The sequence below is a fragment of the Terrapene carolina genome, unplaced genomic scaffold, assembly GCF_002925995.2.
Source record: "Terrapene carolina triunguis isolate 2854851 unplaced genomic scaffold, T_m_triunguis-2.0 Scaffold97, whole genome shotgun sequence".
Taxonomy (NCBI): Eukaryota; Metazoa; Chordata; order Testudines; family Emydidae; genus Terrapene; species Terrapene triunguis.
In genome coordinates this window covers 20,190,260-20,210,717 of record NW_020664448.1, presented here as the reverse complement: position 1 = coordinate 20,210,717, position 20,458 = coordinate 20,190,260, and the positions used below count along the sequence as shown (strand labels likewise).

Sequence of the window (20,458 nt, the reverse complement as noted above, 5' to 3'; positions counted from 1 at the left end):
TTTTTTCTTAGTCCCTGATATTCTGCAGACCCCACCATTTGTGAGCAGCAAGATTCATCCACAAAAGTTTTAAAATATAAGTTAAAACAAACAGCCCCCCCCTCATTTTCTTCTAATTCACAAACTACCTCTGAGAGCTTTCCATTAATCAAGGCCATGTGACGAGTTTGATACTTTTACCTTTTGAAGTAAGATCACTTGGCCCATACATACTGGTAGCTCTATTTGTTTTTAAAGCATTATATAAAAACTAACTAAACTAATCCTCAGAGCACCATTGTTTGGTAGGCAAGTACCATAACAAAGATGGTACATGGTATGTAACAAACCATCCCCATTACAAAGATGGGAAAACTGAGGTTGAAATATTAAATGACTTTCCACAGGTCACAGAGGGAATCTGTCAGAAGCAGGATCAAATCTCAGGAGTTGCTGGCTCCCAATCCTGGGCATAGACCCCATGACCTCTCTCATTCTGATTGTTGAGCTGTTAGTACTAGGTACGTATAGTAGTGAGTGGATAACAGAATTCTCTGGGGCACAGAAGAGAATGGGATGACTGGAGGAGTGAGTCTGTGGATACAAAAAAATATTCCTTTTCCATTTCAAACTGCAGAGTTTGATGCCTCATTTACAATGATATCCAGTAAAAACTAGGATTAATTTCTTTGGATTCACGATAACCAGATAAAAATGGAGGAATATAAATGCCTTCTACTGCACTCAGCTTCTATTTCACCTAATTAAGAGTAGCTTAAAACATTTCAGATTTCAGTTTAAGTAACAATTCTGGTAGACAGATGCTCATTTGAGGCCCAAACCATGAAAATTAGTTCTTTTTTAGAAGCACAAGTTACTGTCCTGCACAAAAAGTTTTAAGGTCTTTTAAACAAACTATATAATCTGAAAATATAGACTACAGAACACAAAGAGTAATGTTTGCACTATACTTGGGTTTCCTTAGTGACAAATTGGTTCATTTAGTTAATAAATGGAATGATGTATTTAATATTATTCTGACAATAAATGACTAGGCAGAAATTTGGATATAGTATCAAAGGCTCACTCTGTTGCAAAAGGAAAGAAAAAAAAGAATTGCTGTTCAGAATGCTTGTAATATGGAACATTTTGATAACCAATTTTCTCTTCACTAGTCCTACTTTTGCTGGGGTATTGAATGGATACAGACCCACGTAATCATACATTTCAGGTGGCTGCATGCCTCATTCATCAAGGCACAATTGCTTTCTCCTGGAAATCTCACTCTTTGCTGTATCACAGGTGACAGTAAATTTTGGATATTACCAATTTGCAGACTCCTGGCTACCTGTATTCTGGAAGTGTGAAGTTATTAAAGCACATTATGAAATTATCTGTATTCTCATGTAATTTGCATGGGAAGTTTTTCAAAGAGTGAAATACTTCTTTTCTTTTTTTGCAGATAATGTCAAGTCTCTATTGTTTGCCTGTTTGCTAATGCATTATGATATATTTACATATCATCATAACTGTGCATGCTCCTTTTCAGAGGTTCTCTTTTTCTTAAAAAAAACAACCACCTGTTTATGTCCCAAAGGGCATGAAATCTGGGATTAGACAAATATATGCAGATAGATACAGGGAAGAGGTATAGGGAAAGGAAGTACACGGATTAAAACAAATTAAAATAGTGTGACTTATATTACATAGCCAGCAAATCATACAGTGTGGTTTTATTTTTTAATAGAAGCAAGAGTGCACATTGGAGGGGAAAATATAAATTACTCATTTATCTTAAAGGGTTCTATATTAACTATCAACTCAGGAGAGGGTTCTGGGCATCATTGTGGATGGTTCAATGGAAACCTCTTCTCAGTGTGCAGCTGAGGTGAACAAAACAAAGAAGATATTTGGACACATAAGGAATGGGATGGAAAATAATCTAATGCCTTTATTTAAGCCAATGGTATTGCCTCAGCTGGAATACTATGTAAAGTACTCATCACCTTACCTCAAAAAGGATAGTTCAGAACTGGAAGGTGTTCAAAAAGAGCAACGAAAATGATAAAGGGCCTGGAAAAACTATCATCTGAAGAGAGATTGAAAATATTGGGTTTACTTTAGGAAGGAGATGAGTATGAGAAAAACACAAAATAATGAATTGTCTAGAGAGAGTAGAACAGGAAGTTATATCTTCCTTGTCTCATAACATAAGAACAAAGGGACAGTCAATGAAATTAAAGGGTGGCAGATTCAAAACTGATAAAAGGGAATTTTTTCACAGAAGGCATAATAAGACTGTGGTACTCATTGCTACATGAAGTTGCTGATGACAAGCATTTAGCAAGATTCAAGAAGAGACTGGGAATTTATATAGCTATCAAGAATATCCAGAGTTATCATAATTAATGATAAATATTTTGGAAGGGATATAAAAATCTCATTCTTCTGGATAAAGCCAATGTCTATCCATTAGAGATCAGAGTGAGATCTCATTTGGGGTGCAGGGTTGAGGGGGAAACACACAGATTTTTTCACATCTGCTATGACACAGTTCTTAAACTTTCTTCTGAAGCATCTGGTATTGACCACTGACTGAGACAGAGTAAGGTTATCAGTTATGGATCAGTTATATTTATTCCATGAACATTCTGGGAATTGTACTTCATATAAACTCAGCTAAAACAATGGGTGAAATCATAAGGACAGCTTTGGTCATCAATTCAATTTCATTGGTGTTAATTCATGCACTGAGAGCAGGATTGAGAACAGTTATATAAGAACATAAGAATGGCCATACTGGGTCAGACCAAAGGTCCATCTAGCCCAGTATCCTGTCTACCGACAGTGGCCAATGCCAGGTGCCCCAGAGGGAGTGAACCTAACAGATAATGATCAAGTGATCTCTCTCCTGCCATCCATCTCCACTCTCTGACAAACAGAGTCTAGGGACACCATTCCTTACCCATCTTGGCTAATAGCCATTAATGGACTTATCCTCCATGAATTTATCCAGTTCTCTTTTAAACACTGTTATATGAATTAGTCCCATTTAATAAATACAATCACTTTCTGGGAACCTCCAGGGCTCTGAGTTATGATCCTATTTCTAGTTGGCAGTTCTTTTGTCACAAAATTTTGTCCTGCATTTTACAAGTCTGATCTAATTTTCAAGTACTTATCTTCTCAGGTAAAACAAACAAACAAACTTGAATAGCCAAAATTGACAAACAAAAGGGGGGGAAAGAAGCCCACATCCAAGTCCATACCCCTAAACACCAAACAGACAAAAATAATGGTGGAATTACTTGACCAAATGCTTGATTAGGATGTCCAGCATCTCTCTGTTTTTCTCTGGTAATTTATGAACAAGTGCATGTACTGCCTCAACCCTGTAGTTTTGGTCATCGGATTCTGTTAAATAAAAATAAGGAGAATGTTATTAAATTAAGGTGCACCCAAAGATGTGTGTAAGGATGATGTTAATAACACTACACTAGGGCACACTACACATTACAATAAGGCAAACCATCAATCTGCTGTTAAAACTGCCTTCCAAAAATCTGAGAACAATTTAGATATGTTTATTACATGAACATTCTGGGAATTGTACTTCAAATAAACTCAGTTAATACAATGGGTGAAATCCTGAAGTCAGCAGGAGTTTTGCCATTGATTTCAACAGAGCCAGGATTTCATAGAATCATAGAATATCAGGGTTAGAAGGGACCTCAGGAGGTCATCTAGTCCAACCCCCTGCTCAAAGCAGGACCAATTCCAAACTAAATCATCCCAGCCAGGGCTTTGTCAACCCTGACCTTAAAAACCTCTAAGGAAGGAGATTCCACCACCTCCCTAGGTAACCCATTCCAGTGCTTCACCACCCTCCTAGTGAAAAAGTTTTTCCTAATATCCAACCTAAACCTCCCCCACTGCAACTTGAGACCATTACTCCTTGTTCTGTCAAACAAGGAGTAATCATTTGACCCAATGATCTTTAACAGCATCTAACCCCCCTTTATATTTCCTCTTATGGTGGTTTGAGGAGAGATGAGGATAATTAGCACTTTATGTATTTGTAAGTATCAGAAAAAAATCCAAATAATTAAGGTTGCACAGGCACAGAACCTTAATTCTAGCATTTATTAACTTTCGAGTGCTTGACTTTTAAACCTAGATATTCTTTTAACAGAGATTCTGTGTGTGTGGGTGTGTGGAGGAGGGCGGGAGAGAGAATATTACGTACATACATACTTTGATTTTGAGTTCCTCGGGGGCAGGAACTGTCTTTTTATTATGTTAGTACAGAACCCAGCACAGTGAGCCTGGGGCCTATGATTGGGGCCAGTTGGTGCTAATGCACTACAAATACATAATAATGTCCACGTATGTACAATTTCATATCTCTTGAAATAAATCATTGGCTGGGTTATTTGAAACAAAAGTAGGCTGAACATGGGAAGAAATAGTGTAAGGAAAGTTCTCCAGAAACAGTGGGTAAGAGATGGATCAAAAAGAGTATTACTCTCCTGAAGACTTACTAATTTCTTTAGTGTTTTACTTACTAACGGCAATAATGAAATCCTTGTGCAACTTGAAGGTCATCAGTGGTTCTGTAAGACACCTGGTCATAAAATTTAAAAAAATATTTTAGAAAATGTATTACTTTTTAAAATCCTTTCTTGTCTTTTATTGCTGTTGCTACTATTTCAATATGCTTTTATATGATGACCGTCACCTTAGCATCTGGGTGCCAGATAATTATGTCCAATGAAACGAATTCATTGCCTACAGGCCACAACCATAGCACCATTCAGTCACGTGCAAGGTCTGATGAAAATCTTCTCTAGCTAAATCCAGTGCCACTCTGTGAGTAACTTAAAGAGGAATGCCAGTAGCATTGCCTTGATCACAGACCACAGCCCTGACTGCCTTCTCACTTACGAAGCTGTAAAATCAGGGATAACTCCACTGAAATCATCAGCAGTGTTGCTGATGGTAGAAAAGTGAGGGGCCAATTAGGCTTCAAGCCTGAGCTGGTGAAATCCAAATATATCATGAAGACCCCAGTATGGCACTGAAATCCTGATATGTAGTGAACTGGGAAGACTCTTCATTCAAAAGGCAACTTATGAATTGTCTGCAGTCATAAGAAACATTATTACTGCCATTTCTTATTATAAAATTGCATAAGTAACAACCTCACCCTAACCAAGATTTTCAAAAGTGATTAGTGATTTTTGATGCCTCCATTTTTGGATGACCAACTTGACTGAGTTTCAGAGGTTTGGATTTTTAGGAAGTGCTGAACACCTACCCTCTACAAGCTTGGTCCCTTCAAAGTGTCCCAAATTGTCACCCAAAAGTTGAGGACCCCAAAATCACAGTCACTCTAGAAAATCATGACCCTTATTTTTAAAGGGTTTCGAAATTGCTGAAGGTTTAGTATGAATTTGCTAATTGTTTGGGGATATATTTATTCCCAATACCTGTAAAGTGACCTGTATCATAGGATATGAAATGAGAATTAACGTTTATACAGGGAGCCACGATTTTATCCTGCTCTAACAATAAATTAGTGAAATATCATGCTGTGCAATTTAGATAAAGGATTTAACAAATTAGAAAGATTGCCTCATACTGTGCAGTTTAGATAAAGGATTTACAGCTCAACAAATGCAATTAACTTATCCCCCCTCCCAATGTAGGGTTTTATAGAGCACAACTGATTCAACAGCAGGCAGACAGATAGCATAATCAAATGCAGATTCATTTATATGTAATTACTGGAATATTATTAGGCTAGCCAAAATCACTATATATATTTAGTGTTCTAAGGGGGTGAAAGAGATGTAATGCAATATCAATAAATAAGGGTAAATGGACATGAAATGAGATACACGTAGAGCATCATACTCACCTGAGGTAGTTTTTTAGTCCGCTTGTTATTGTTTTATTGTCCCAAACATCCATATCAATATCCATATCAGGAGGAGATTTAGGGGCTGGTAGAAAATTGAATTAGGACTGTATTATACTTTGACTAGCAGACTAGTTAGGAAAGCAACACAACACTTAAACAACATACAAAGATTATGTGTTAATTTCTTATGGTTATTTTATTACCCAGATTAACTAACACCTTGAACATACATTGAAATCCTTTAATTTTTGTCAAGTGTCAGAAAAATGGAATAGCATCTAGTACATAGACATCTCAACTATGTGCCCAACTTCAAAGAGTAAACTAAACCCAAGGTGATACAGGGGTTGCCAGTTGCTTTGGTTTTGATATAGAGCAATCTTCAAAAGAGAGGGAGGTTATATCCAGATTAGCAAAATAAGGGAAACCCCAGGACCACCAAAAAAGAAAAATGTTATAAACTATGAGTTATTAATGGATGATGGTTGTAATATATTGACCTAAAGTTGAGAGACACTTCTGGGTGTTTGGTATTCCATGCCTTGACAAACAGGTCCAATAAACTGAGCATTAAAATTAAATGAAGAAAGGGATTTATAGATGTATTTACATAATCCCAGCTGCAAAATATAAACAAATCCAATGGGTCTCATTTTTCTCAACTGTCTGCATGTGCTACCTTTGCTCCATGATTTGCATTGACTGCCCATTTGTTTCTGAATTGAATTTAAGATGTTGTTTTTGATTGGTAAAGACCTAAAGGTCTTGGGGTGTTCCGATGGGAGACACTTCCTCTATCCTCAGTCAGTAGTAGACACACTCCAAGGATTCCCCTTAAGTTAAGAGAGAGGGCTGGCAGCAGAGTGTTCTCAGATCTGGAGCCAGCTTTCCTGAATAGCCTGGGTTTGTTGACCACTGGAGCATGTTGCAATGTACATCCCTTTATACAGGCTGCTGTGGAATTAGTGTTTGATTAAATGTGGGAGGGGAGTTCTGTGTTTCATAGAGGATTGAGTCCTGTTGATCACTGGGAGGTAAAACTTTTTTTTCCCTTTTAATTTGTGTCGGGGTGTTGAGAGCTCTGGACAGATTTCCTGTTTCATTTTTTAATAAATTCAAATAAATAAACTAAATTAATTGTGAAAAATGCACATCTATCCATAGTCTGTGTATGCAATTTCAATGACTCTGCACAAACTGAGGCTATGTCTACACTACTACACGACCTACGCTACACAATTCCAGCTATGTGAATAACGTAGCTGGAGTCGATGTACCTTAGGTTGAGTTACTGCGGGGTCTACACCGCAGGAGGTTGTAGGGGTAGAAGTACAGGGGTTGACTGGAGAGCCATCTGCAGTCGATTTGGCAGGTCTTTACTAGTCCTGCTAAATCGACCGCTGGTGTATCAATCTCAGAGCGTCGATCCTGGCTGTAGTGTAGACCTGTCCTGAGTAACGGTGACAGTTACATACATAGCTAACTATTTGCATGCTTACTCACTTAATTTGCCACCTGTAACTGCAAGTGCAAACTAAACTTACTATTGTACACACATTTTTGAGCAGAGACAGTGAAGGAAATCATGTCCATAATGTCCTTAGTGGATATTAGAGTTTTTCATACAAAATCTTCCAAAACTTACAAAATATGGTATTCATCAGCTTTTGCACTTTGGAATTTACACCTCCTATTCTGTACAGCCCCAAGATTGTGATACCTATATGGAAAAAATACAGGATAATGAACAGAATCATGGCACCAAAAGTACAGCATGTTCATGTAAATGGACACATAGGTGAGACATTTGGGTGTAAATTTTCAAAATGGTTTATGAGGTTTAACCATCCATTAATTTATAGGAAGTTATGCAGCTAAATTCCTGTACACCACTTTGGACTATTTAGTGCTATTTTGGAAAATTACCACACATATTTTACTGACATTACACCATATTATAAACAAATCTTAGCTGCATGTTAATTAAATGAAACCCCACAAAAGGGCCCAACATTCTGTCTGACTGACGCACGGAAAGGTGCCATGATAGCAGACACTGGAATGATGTCTGAGAAGTGAAAAATAAGTCCCAGAAGCACTCTAGAGGCATGTCCTCACGTCCTAGCCCTGTTCTTGCTTACCAAGAAATGTAAACTTGTGTAACGCAAGCCACTTCAATCGAGTTACTCTGAATTTACACCAGTGCAAATGAGAACGGAATAATGTCCTCCATATTCAAATGTTGCTGACAATTACAGCAATTACTTTTGTACAAAATTTACTGGCGATACAAACAATTCTACTTAAAATATCTGCACAGTCTAGTGTTTTTCTTGTTTATCTGCAGTACTGCAGCTACTTTGTCAATGCTGAATGACAGGATTGTTTTAATTTGTAGAGCCCAAAACAAGATAAAGAGACAGCCTTAGGTCCCAATTATCCTCAAACGGTTGAGACAGGCATGGCCCAAATGCAAAGAATATTTTTTATAGTACAGTATGCGAAAATGCTACTGGATAATGTTCTATTTTAGGCCTTTATAGTATTATATTTTAACACTCAAATGATGGGACTTGACTTGACTTGACTTGATCTCCTTTTTTTCCTTAGCACCTTATACTATAGAGAGTTCTTAGGTGTAACCATGGCAAAGTTCTTTTCTGAGGATGTTTGAGAAAAAACAATTATAATTTGTCGCAATCTCAAAAGCCTAAACAGGAGGATGCTTCTTAAGTTCAGCCAATTTATTTAGAAAATCATTCCTAATACATATATTTAATTTTAATTTTGATGTTATTAAACTTTGTCTATTTACCATATCAAGTTTTACTATTTAAAAATGTTTGTATTATTGGTGCCTCTTTCAACATAATGTTCAAAATTCTGCTCTCAGTAAGAAGCACATGACCTTATTTGTTTCAGAAGGTTACGTAGGAATAACTGAGGACTGATTTATTATGAGTAGTAAAATATTATATCAGCAGTAGCTAGACTATTATTTTGTTGTTCTTCCCATATAGTGCATACATTTCCTACTCTTGTTATTAAACACAAACAATGGATAAACAATGGATGAAATGTATAACTGGTGTAAGGCAAATAAAGTTAAGGGAATAAGATAGGGATAAATTTGTCCCAATGTGTATTAAATACAACTGAGCATTAAATTGACTAATAACAGAAAAGTGTTACTTTTTTTAAAAAACAATAAGTTGCAATAATTTATACTTAAATGATAAATTAAAGACAGTCTTTATGGAAGATTTTGGCAACAGTGTTTCAGCTGTAAAAAGTACAAGTTGAGTGACACATAGATTCCAAACTGCACTTGGAAAATATTTTCTGTTTAAGCATTGTAAAGTAACCTATGTCAGAGAAAACCATATGCATACTATGTAATATATAGAGTGTAATGTAATACCTACCTCTTGTCTCCACAGCAACAATACATTTCCTCACAAAGTTAAAACCTGCTTCATTTAAGAACACTATAAATTGAAGAAAAATACATTATTTACTTTAATCTAGCTTTCTGGTTAGCTACATCTTCATGTTAGGATCAAATGTGAGCCCTAAACATTTGTCCATAAGAGCATAGCACCTAGAGGTAGTAACTTTTATTTATATTATTGTTTAATTACATCTTTATCCTAAAAGAATGCAATCAAACTTTCTGCTCATTAGTACATTCATGTGTGTTTGTTGTTATATTTTTAGTATGTATATTTCAAAACCAGAATTCTTTAACATCTGTTAGAAATAAAAGTGTGGTACCCTAGCCCCACCACTTGTATGGCCGAAAGCGTGTCTCTGTATAAAAGGATGCTGTCATAAATATAAAGGGAAGGGTAACAACCTTTATGTATGCAGTAACATAAATCCCTCCTGGCCAGAGGTACAGAATCACATACCGGTAAGGGGTTAATCAGTTCAATTAACCTTGTTGGCATCTGACCAGAAGGACCAATGGGGAAATAAGATACTTTCAAATGGGCGGGGGGGGGAGGAGATGGGGGAGAGAGGAGGTTTTTTGTTTGCGCTCTCTTTGTTGGTTCCCTCTCGGGACAAAGAGAGAGACCAAGCAGGTAACCCAGCTCCTAAAAAGATCCGGAACTGATACATCTAAAAATTACAGAAATTGTAAGTAAAAGCAAGGAAATGCATTAGATTATCTTTTGTTTTAGTTTGTGAATTTTCCCTATGCTAAGAGGGAGGTTTATGCCTGTTTTTGTAACTTTGAAGTTGAGCCTAGAGGGGAATCCTCTGTGTTTTAAATCTTTTTATTTACCCTGTAAAGTTATCTTCAATCCTGATTTTGCAGGTGTGATTCTTTTAATTTTTTTTTTTAATAAAATTCTTCTTTTAAGAACCTGATTGATTTTCAGTGTCCTAAAAATCAGGGATTGTGTTCACTTTGTTAACCTATCGGTTGGTATATTATTCTCAAGCCCCCCCCCCCCCCAGGAAAGGGGGTGAAGGAGCTTGGGGGGATATTTTGGGGGAGATAGGGCTCCAAGTGGCCCCTCCCTGAATGTTTGTTTAAATCACTTGGTGGTGGCAGAAATACCGTCCAAGGACAAGGAAAGGAATTTGTGCCTTGGGGAAGTTTTTAACTTAAGCTGTTGGAATATAAGCTTAGGGGGTGTCTTTCATGTGGGTCCCCACATCTGTACCCCAGAGTTCAGAGTGGGGAGGGAACCCTGACAGATGCACATTCTAAGAATACAGAAACAAAACAATAAGAGAATGAACCAAACACAGATGCCTACAGTTTCTACTAGACACCTTCCCCTCAGCTCAATACTCTGCTCTGCAGAGACTTACACAGGTGCTTCACTTCACACACTGAGTAGTCCCATCAATGTCAACTGATTTAAATGAGACTACTAACCATGCATAAAAATGAGCATGTGTGTAAGGCTTTCCAGGACCAGGGCCTGAGACATGAATAATATATTTTATCGTTGTCTTATTATATCTTAATAAATTATATACTATGGCTGGGATTTTCAAAGGCACAGAAGGGAGTTAGGTGCCCATCTCCCATTGATTTCCAGGGGTTCAGGTGCCTAATTTCCTTAGGCTTCACTGAAAATCCCAGGCTTCAATGTTAATTTCCTGATTTGGATTCCCAGAAAAGGTAGACTGAACAAACAAGCATTATGATAAAATTACTGATGGGCAGGCTCTGGAGGAACTTGCTGGGGTTTACACATTAGCACTTATCACCAACCACTTGAAAGAAAATAACTCTTGGAGAAGCTGAAATGTCAGGTTAAACTGAACACAACATCCTTGCACGTGTGAAGGTAAAACCAAAAAAGATAATCACTCACAAAATGAAAATTGCCAGAATGTAGGAAAACAGCATTTGCTAAAGACTTTAAGTAGTGTTGTTAATACAAGCGAGTATTTTTCAGATTGGTCTTCAATGCTCATTTTTCTAACTACTTAAATTAAAAACATTTCAAAGCAATATTTTCATCATAATTAAAATAATTACCACCAAGTAAAAGACCATATATGTTGGTTTCCAATTAGCCAAATGTGTGTGTGTGTGGGGGGGGAAGAGGGTTGTGGGGGTACGTATGTATGGGATAGCTGAAAAGGTAGTACCTCTGCATAGACAGCCACATCCACAAGGTGTGGTTTGCTTGCAGTTGGTCCTGGTGATTACTCAGCTCACTAGTGGTTCCAAATTGATGTGAGTGTACTGCAGCACCACACCCTAGGACTTTGCCTTGGCTGGCATGCTAAACCTAGTGAGGATAGCTAGCAGTGATAAACACCGGAGAAAGGGCACGTCTGGCTGTCCAAGTCCACAAAGTCTCCTAAGGCAAAGCCAGCAAAAACAACGTTCAAAGCATAAAATGTGGAAATGGTGCTGGAGCAAGCTAGTGGGTAGCTTAAAGCAGTGTTGCAGACTGATTACAATACACTGATCAACCATAAAACCAGGAGTCATGGTAGAACACTTGGCAAATACTGGACCATAGAATCTGAATGAGGAATGTTAAGAGAAAGAAAATATGCTGGATCGGTTGTCATCGGGACAAACATGGGTCAGCTTCAATCGACAGTATGCAAAGTATGTATAACAACACGCAAATGAGGGAATTACATGATGAAGTTGAAGGATATTTATTGGAACATGGGATGTAAGAACATTATACCAGGCTGGAGCACTTGTGGTAATGATCCATGAGTTTGAAAATGATCCATGAGTGGCAAATCATTGGGCTATGTTAAACGAGATATTGAGACGGTAAAGGAGAATTCTACCATGATGAACATAGAATATTGACATTGGTAAGAGACGATGGTGGATGATGGTGTTGCATTGGTGCTAAAGCCAAAGGTAAAATAGATTCTCATGGCATTTAACCCAATATCTCCTTGTATGTTGAAGGTGAGATTCAAAATCAAATCCGATGCGGTTACAGTAGTAAGGGATATGTGCCGACTTCAGCAGCATCCAAGGAAGAAATTGAATATTTTTATATTCATCTGCAGAAAACAATCCAAAAAGTTTCAAGACAAGACATATTATTGGTGATGGGAGATTTGAATGCAAAAGTAGAATTGGACTGGAATTCCTGGGCTGCAGCCATAGGCAGAGTTGGATTAGATGAAGAAAATGTAAGAGGAGAAAGGCTACTAAATTTCTGCTTATGCAACAACCTGGTGGTAACAAACACACTATTTCAACAAAGAAAGCTGCAGAAGAAGTGGTAGCAGTGGAGGCAAAAGACATATCTGGCTTCAAGACTAAGCTTGATAAGTTTATGGAGGGAATGGTATGATGGGATAGCCTAATCTTTGACTATTAGTAGTAAATATGCACAATGGCCTGCGATGGGGTGGGATCTGAGTTACTACAGAAAATTCTTTCTTGGGTGTCTGGCTGGTGAGTCTTGCCCACATTCTCACGGTTTAGCTGATCGCCATATTTGGGGTCGGGAAGGAATTTTCCTCCAGGGCAGATTGGCAGAGGCTCTGGGGGTATTTCGCCTTCCTCTGCAGCGTGGGGCATGGGTCACTTGCTGGAGGATTCTCTGCACCTTGAAGTCTTTAAACCACAAGTTGAGGACTTCAAGAGCTCAGACATAGGTCAGGGGTTTGTTACAGGAGTGGGTGGGTGAGATTCTGTGGCCTGCGTTGTGCAGGAGGTCAGACTAGAAGATCATAATGGTCCCTTCTGACCTTAAAGTCTATGAGTCTATGACATGTCACCTGATGGACAAATGAAGAACATGACAGACTTTGTACTTGTGAATCAAGTCTGTTGTCATGAAGATCATTTGCAGCTGATATCGGATCAGATAATAAATTTGGGCTGGCATCAATAGGTTGAGGCTGAGAGCAACTGAAAAAGTGCCAAGAACTAAGATCTATGCCATGGACAAACTGAAAAAGCCAGATATCAGGAAAAAATACAAAGTAGTAATGTGGAAAAATATCACATCTTCAGTGAAAGAAGAAACGCACAACGAAGAGACATGTGTGACATACTGTACCCAGGTTACCCCCTGTACCCACATATCCCCCACTCGTATATGGTTATGACATTTTGTACAAAGTATGCCTTGCTAGGTGAAAAGTTATGATTTGTTGAAATTCATTATCCTGTTTAAATGTGTGTATCTTCATTGTATATGAAGTTATGAGATTTTGCTATATGTTTACCTGTTATGAGTCTGGGAAATGCTCACATACTAGCTCCTCAGAGAAAACAAAGGAGTGACCAACACCCAGCCAGGTGTTAAGCGACCATCACCGGCTATTCTCCAGTAGGGGAGTTGAAAACAAAGACAGTTGCTCGAGCATGTACACTATGGGGGCGGCCTAACCCCATGACACTGCAAAGATTTTCCCTGAACCTGGGAAAAAGTATAAATGAGGCACAGTGACATTACCAAGGTGCCTGCAGCTTCCCCCCATCTCTACACAAGGAAGCAAGATAGTCTAGAACAGAATGATCTCCACTGAGACTTTGGGAGGGGCCGGACCTAACTGGAAGGCGTTCCAGTTAGCAGAAACTGCTGTGAAGTTTTGGGTGGGAGAAATCCTCTTGCTTTTAGAATTATTAGCCTGGTAAAATATAGGATTTAGATAGCGGTTTTGCTCTTTTATTTCCTTTTGTAATCAACTCTAATCTTCTATGCCAATGTCACTTAATCACTTAAAATCTATCTTTCTCTAGTTAATAAACTTGGCTTGATGTTTAATCTAAGACAGTGAGTTTGTCAAAAGTGCTTGGGGGATCCACTCAGATTACAGAGGCTGGGGCATGTCCACTACCCTTCAAAGAAAAGGAGGGAGGGATAGCTCAGTGGTTTGAGCATTGGCCTACTAAATCCAGGGTTGTGAGTTCAATCCTTGAGGGGGCCATTTAGGGATCTGGGGCAAAAATCTGTCTGGGGATTGGTCCTGCTGTAAGCAGGGGGTTAGACTAGATGACCTCCTGAGGTCCCTTCCAACCCTGATATTCTATGGTTCTAAAACAACAAGGAGTCCAGCGGCACCTTAAAGACTAACAGATTTATTTGGGCATAAACTTCCATGGGTAAAAAACCTCACTTCTTCAGATGCAATGAAATCTTACTAAATCTGCATCTGACGAAGTGGGTATTCACCCACGAAAGCTTATGCTCCAATACGTCTGTTAGTCTATAAGGTGCCACAGGACTCTTTGTTGCTTTTTACAAATCCAGACTAACACGGCTACCCCTCTGATACTTACTAAATCTTTTAGTCTTTAAGGTGCCACCAGACTCCTTGTTGTTTTTGTGGATACAGACTAACATGGCTACTCCCTGATACTTGATAACCTTCGAAGAGTGGCAAACTAATTAATGAGCTTGCATTGCTCAAGAAAGTCTTGAGCAGTGTAAGACATGCACTCTGGAGTGTAAAGCTGGGGCTGGGGGAATTTGCTGGTGTCTCCCTATATACAATTCATGAGTGGCTTGGGAAAGTCTTTATGGAACTAAGATGGGTGTACCTTTGCACACCGATGGCTGAATTAACAGAGCCTGGAGGGGCTTGCTGTTCACTAACATGGCAGTGTAGGAGACACTGTGGGCAGGAGAGGAAAAGGGGGCATAGGAGCTCCACAGTCCAGATTGCACCCGGGGCATGGAACAACGTGGAACAATATAAAAATGGGATTACAATCGTTGGGCTACAAGGACAAAACAAAGAGACCCAGGTGGATAATGGATGAAGTGCTGCAGCTGTGAGACAAACGTAGGAAGCTGAAGGAGAATAAAAAATAGGACTAAAGTCTTAGAGCTAAATACAATAGGCTGCTTAGACAGATAACACAGAAAGCAAAGAGAGACAGAAACAACTGGATAAGCCAACAATATAAGGAAATAGAAGAATATGTGAAGAGAAATGTGGCACAGGAGTGAAATTGTAAGATGAGAGAACTGAGTGGGACATATGAGTTGAAGATGTTGGCAGTGAAAGACAAACATGAAGAGACTGAGCATGAACAAGCAAAGAATACGTGATGGAAATAATATTTTGAAGAGCTGTACAATGTGCGGAACACAGTAGATGAAATGGTTCTAGAAAAGCTTCCCAGCACAAATGAGGGAGAAAAGATGCTGGAATTCTTAGACAAAGAAGTAAATATCTCGATATCTCGGAAGTTTGGAAAAGAAAAAGGCAACAGGTAATGACAATGTAACTGCAGAGATACTGCAAGCAAGGGAGGAACACTTGGTAAATGTGATGCACAAACTATTCAACAAGATTTACAAACAAAAGCAAGTGTTGAGCAAATGGGGGAAAGCGAAAATAGTACCGATCTATAAAAAAAAGGAGATTGGAGTGAGAATAAGAAACTACAGAGGGATCAGCTTATTGAGCGTGCCAGGAAAAGCATTCACCAAAATGGTGCAGAGGAGAATGAAGAGGTATGTGGAAGTGGCTCTTGCAGAACTGGCTGGATTTAGACCAAGATGAAGTATAATAGATCAGTTATGTGTGATAAGACAGATATCAGAGAAGGAGAAGTATACAAAACACAACTGAACCTGTTACAACGACTTTATAAACCTCAAACGCGCTTTTGAGAGCAGTTAGCAGAAAGTTATGAGACTGTATGGCATCCCCGAAAAACCAATCAAGCAGATAGAAAACATCTACAGCAAGTCAATGAGTGCCGTGAGAGTAAACAAGATGCTGACAGAATGACTCAGGATGACTGTAGGAGTAAGACAAGGAGGCATGCTATTGCCCGATTTTTTCAGCTTGGTACTGGAAGCAGCAATGGCTACATGACTGAGAGATGAAACAGGAGGAGTCAGGTTACGTTACAGGATGTGTAGGATAAACCCAGTGAAAAATGACACACAAAAGATTTAAATATGAATGAAACTGTGAAGCTGGTACAAGATAGAAAGTGTTGGACAGACTTCATTTGGCTCCATTGTTATTGCTGAGCTGACGGATGGGAAACAAAGAATAATAATAATGTGTGTGTGTGAGACACCTGCACAGACGCACATAAAATATAATGGAGTAACTGCATGATAACGTAATGTTTGCCCATCACCACAATAAAAGCCATAATATTCCTAAGTCTGAAGACCATAAACAAGTTATCAGGTGCAGGGATATTATTATGTCAGGGTGCAGGTGGTCCATTTGATTTTATATATATATTTATATATAGAACTATGAATATATCTATAGCTATCTAGAGTGACATTATAGATAGTGTACTGTTTTGGAACCACATTAGCCAGAAGCATGATTTATTTTATTTTCTCCCAATTTATATTTGATTATAATACAAACATTGAAGACTTTTTCACACCTGATGTAACTGACCCTTGAGACAGGATGTACTTTCTTGCAAGTTGACAGAAAAGAGTAATTCTTGACAATACATGAAAATATAATAATGTAATTTGCAACCCTAATACGCCTGAAAACAAGGACATTATACTGTAGAAATCCAGGTATATTTAATAATTTTACATAATTAAAAAAAACTTACTTTCTTCCTTCTTGCTAATAATGGCTGGTAAAGTGTAAATCTGAAAAAAGAAAACGTTGCAATATGAACATTTGTGACTTCCAGGTCAGTTAAGGGCTCTCAAGCCACTGCAAACACATTTTGCATTAGCATGTTGCATTGGGCAAGCCTTGCTCCTGCCATTTATTTACTATGAAGTCATTGTAAATGAGCTTAACAAGCATAAAACTTAAAATGCTGCCTCTAGCAGGCAGTCTCTCTTATGAGAGTTCAGTTCAACTACACGTTTGGGTAGCTGAAAGATGATAGTGAGTAGCCAGAATTGTAGAGTCTGTATTGTTATATGTGAACCCTGTTTACTCTCAGCCCTAACTCCTTGGTTGGACCTGTTCAGTGAGACCAGGTGCCATCTAGCTCATAATTCTGAACAATCATCTTCTCCCTTTTGGGTCTACATGTGGAGCTGTGCCATTGTAGTCAATGGAAATCTCAAGTGTAGATTAATGGCAGGATGAAATCTCAGCTTCTCTCATCAACACCTACCAGCCTCTATCACAGTTTCTTTTCTCTGCAGCACCTTTAAAGGTGGCGATACTGCTGCTCAAAGGCATCACCCTTAAGATGACTTGCTCTCAAATTCACAAATTGTGCCTATGCACATGTATCCTGTATGCCAACGAAATATGATGTTGGCCGGACTGTCAATATCCCAACTAACATAAGTGACTCAATGTTTGACTACAGATTGAGATATACTATTTTTTCTGCTTCATTATTAATTTAATGATTATCTTATCATAGAATCATAGAATATCAGGGTTGGAAGGGACCTCAAGAGGTCATCTAGTCCAACCCCCTGCTCAAAGCAGGACCAATTCCCAACTAAATCATCCCAGCCAGGGATGATTCGTGTTTATTTTACCATTGCTTTGTCCATAAAGCTTGCGAAATACCGTTTGCACGTATGCATTGTGTCGTAAAAGTTTATGTAAACTGTTTCTCCATGTTTGAGATATTTTGAGATGTACAGCAATTTGTTCTTTTCACTTCTGTATACAAGTAATCTGAACTCATAATAAATAATATAACAAATTTCCTTACTGGTTCCTTTCCATCCATAGCTTCCAGCCAAAGTTTCCTGTTGGACTCTGAAAAAGCCTGAAGTGTTATGATCCCATGTCTATTAAAACAAAATATATATTATTTAAACATATTAATTATTTTTCCAACCAATGATATTTAAGATCATTTTAACAGGAAATGTGATCTAGTCTAATCATAATTATTTACTTTTTTGTAGTGCTAGGCATGTATCTTGACCTTTCTGTGTCTGTTTTTTATCTCTGTGAAACTGGGATAATAACATTTACTCTGTCACAAGGGAATATAAGACTTCATTAGTTAACATTTGAGAATCTCAGATGAAATGTGGTATCAAAGTAACTATGAATTGTTTATACAGCTGATAAAAATAAAATTAATTCAGTAGACGTGCCTACTTAACTAATGGAAGAGGCTCTGTAGAAATGGGGTTTATTAGTGATACAAAAGCACACACACCTACTAAAAACTCAGTGTAAATATTACTTATATATATAGTCAGCTGTATAAACAATTCATAGTTCCGGATCTAAGTCTGCATCAGTGAGCTACTTTAAAAGTGATGACAGTCCAAAACCTGGCAAACATGGAGCGTCAAAGAAAAGCCCCTTGAAGAAGCTTTGCTCTCACCTGTCTAGGACCTATCTATTCAAAACTTTTCACACCTTGTTTGAACCCACAGTCTTCCTTTGCCAAATACAGAAATAAAAGATACTAAATTTATACTAATTATCCCCCCGAGTACTCTCACCACTTAATTATAACATTTTTCATGAAGGACACTGGAGAATATGAAAATACAGATATACACAAACAGAGCTCCAAGATACTGAAGAAGAAATGAAAAGCCTGCCTCATTAAATCAATATTGGATGTTATTCTACAAATTATGTGCTATCTCAACCATGAGATATCAAGAAGCTACTGGGTGAAATTCTACAGCCTGCATTATGCAAGAGGTCAGATTAGATGATCACAATGTTCTCTAATAGCTTTAAAATCTGTGCATCTCTACACATCATATATATTTAAAATGTAAAGCGTAAGTTATAGAGTCATACCAAAACAGGGATGGGGAGGGGGATACATATAAAGAGTCCTCCCATTGAAATTAGGAAGGTCATGTCATTTGATAAACATTTTCTACCCACACACAATGTTTCATAAAACATTTTAAACTAGGGGAGGAGGGATAGCTCAGTGGTTTGAGCACTGGCCTGCTAAACCCAGGGTTGTGAGTTTATTCCTTGAGAGGGCCATTTAGGGATCTGGGGGAAAGGAAAGGACAGGACAGGACAGTGTGGCCTGAAAGGCCTCTGGTGTAGATGGCACACCAGGTACCAAGTGCCTCTGCTGCTTTCCAGGGTGGCAGGTGGGTCTTGAAGTAGGCTCAACAGGAGTCAGAGCCTGGCCACCATCTGGAGGGGAAGAGCTGCCCCATGCAGGTCTTTGCTCTCCACCAGCTCTCTCTTTCCCTTCATGGGACATAGGAGAACACCCACTCCCAGCCTTTCTTTGCTTTTTTGCCAGTACTGGGATGGGGATCAGTGGCACACTCCGCACCGAGGCCATGGTGCTTGGAGCAGAGTCTGATCTTGTCGGCTCCGAGGCCAGTGCAAGGGCCGACTCCATAAGGAGTGCTCTAAGATCAATGTCCCACTCCTTCTCGGTCTGAAGCCTGAAGCTCTTGCAAATGCAACACTTGTCGCTCATGTGGTTTCCCCTAAACATGTCAGGCAGCTTCTATGGGGATCACTGACTAGCACAGGTTTTTTGCAACAGTCACAAGCTCTGAAGCCTGTTGATGAGGGCATGCCCCATCCCTAGGTTGAGTCCCATACAGGACTAACTATTCCTAGCTTAACACTAAGGGAACTATTAACTATACAACATTAAACAACTATGTACAACAAATTCACTACTAGATACAGTAGAGATAGGAAAGCTTGTCAAAGTAAGGAGACATTCCAGCACTGTCACTGGCGGTAAGAAGGAACTGAGGGAGGGGGGAGCTAGTGACACCCTTTATACTGGCTGCAATACAATAAAGATAAGTGACTATTAGAAGAACTTCTTATAAAAATCTGAGCTGAAAACTGTTGAGAACAACATCTAAGTAAAATTTAAATTGTTTCACTTAGATGTGTTGCTTCCTGATAACAGTTTGAAAGTTTTCATATCAGATTGTTTCTTTCATTTAGTGCAGTGGTTTTCAATCTTTTTTTCTAAAAAATTTCAAATGGAGGTGTGGTCCTCTTTGGGAATCTTAGATAGTCTGCGGACTCCAGGGGTCCCAGGACCATAGGTTGAAAACCACTGATTTAGTGAGATGTTCACTTCAGTCTATGTTGTCTTATCAGCATTTGCAACATCTCCATATAGATTCTGAGTACTAGGTGGGAGAGGATTGAGTCTCATGAGATGAGAGGTTTGGAGGTGGAGGAGGAGTTGCTCATAACAGT

The 20,458-nt window shown here is 38.6% G+C and overlaps 1 protein-coding gene across 1 annotated transcript in view; it reads right to left on the bottom strand.

Moving 5' to 3' along the window:
* ARHGAP42 (Rho GTPase activating protein 42) overlaps positions 1–20,458 on the bottom strand; it is a 281,853-nt gene that overhangs the window by 32,637 nt on the left and 228,758 nt on the right. Inside the window, exons 11-17 of the mRNA XM_026651599.2 lie at positions 17,997–18,075; positions 16,917–16,956; positions 9,328–9,390; positions 7,548–7,622; positions 5,900–5,984; positions 4,545–4,603; positions 3,288–3,393 (exon numbers count right to left, since the gene is read on the bottom strand). Coding sequence (XP_026507384.1) covers positions 3,288–3,393; positions 4,545–4,603; positions 5,900–5,984; positions 7,548–7,622; positions 9,328–9,390; positions 16,917–16,956; positions 17,997–18,075 — 507 coding nt within the window. The remainder of the gene's footprint in view (positions 1–3,287; positions 3,394–4,544; positions 4,604–5,899; positions 5,985–7,547; positions 7,623–9,327; positions 9,391–16,916; positions 16,957–17,996; positions 18,076–20,458) is intronic.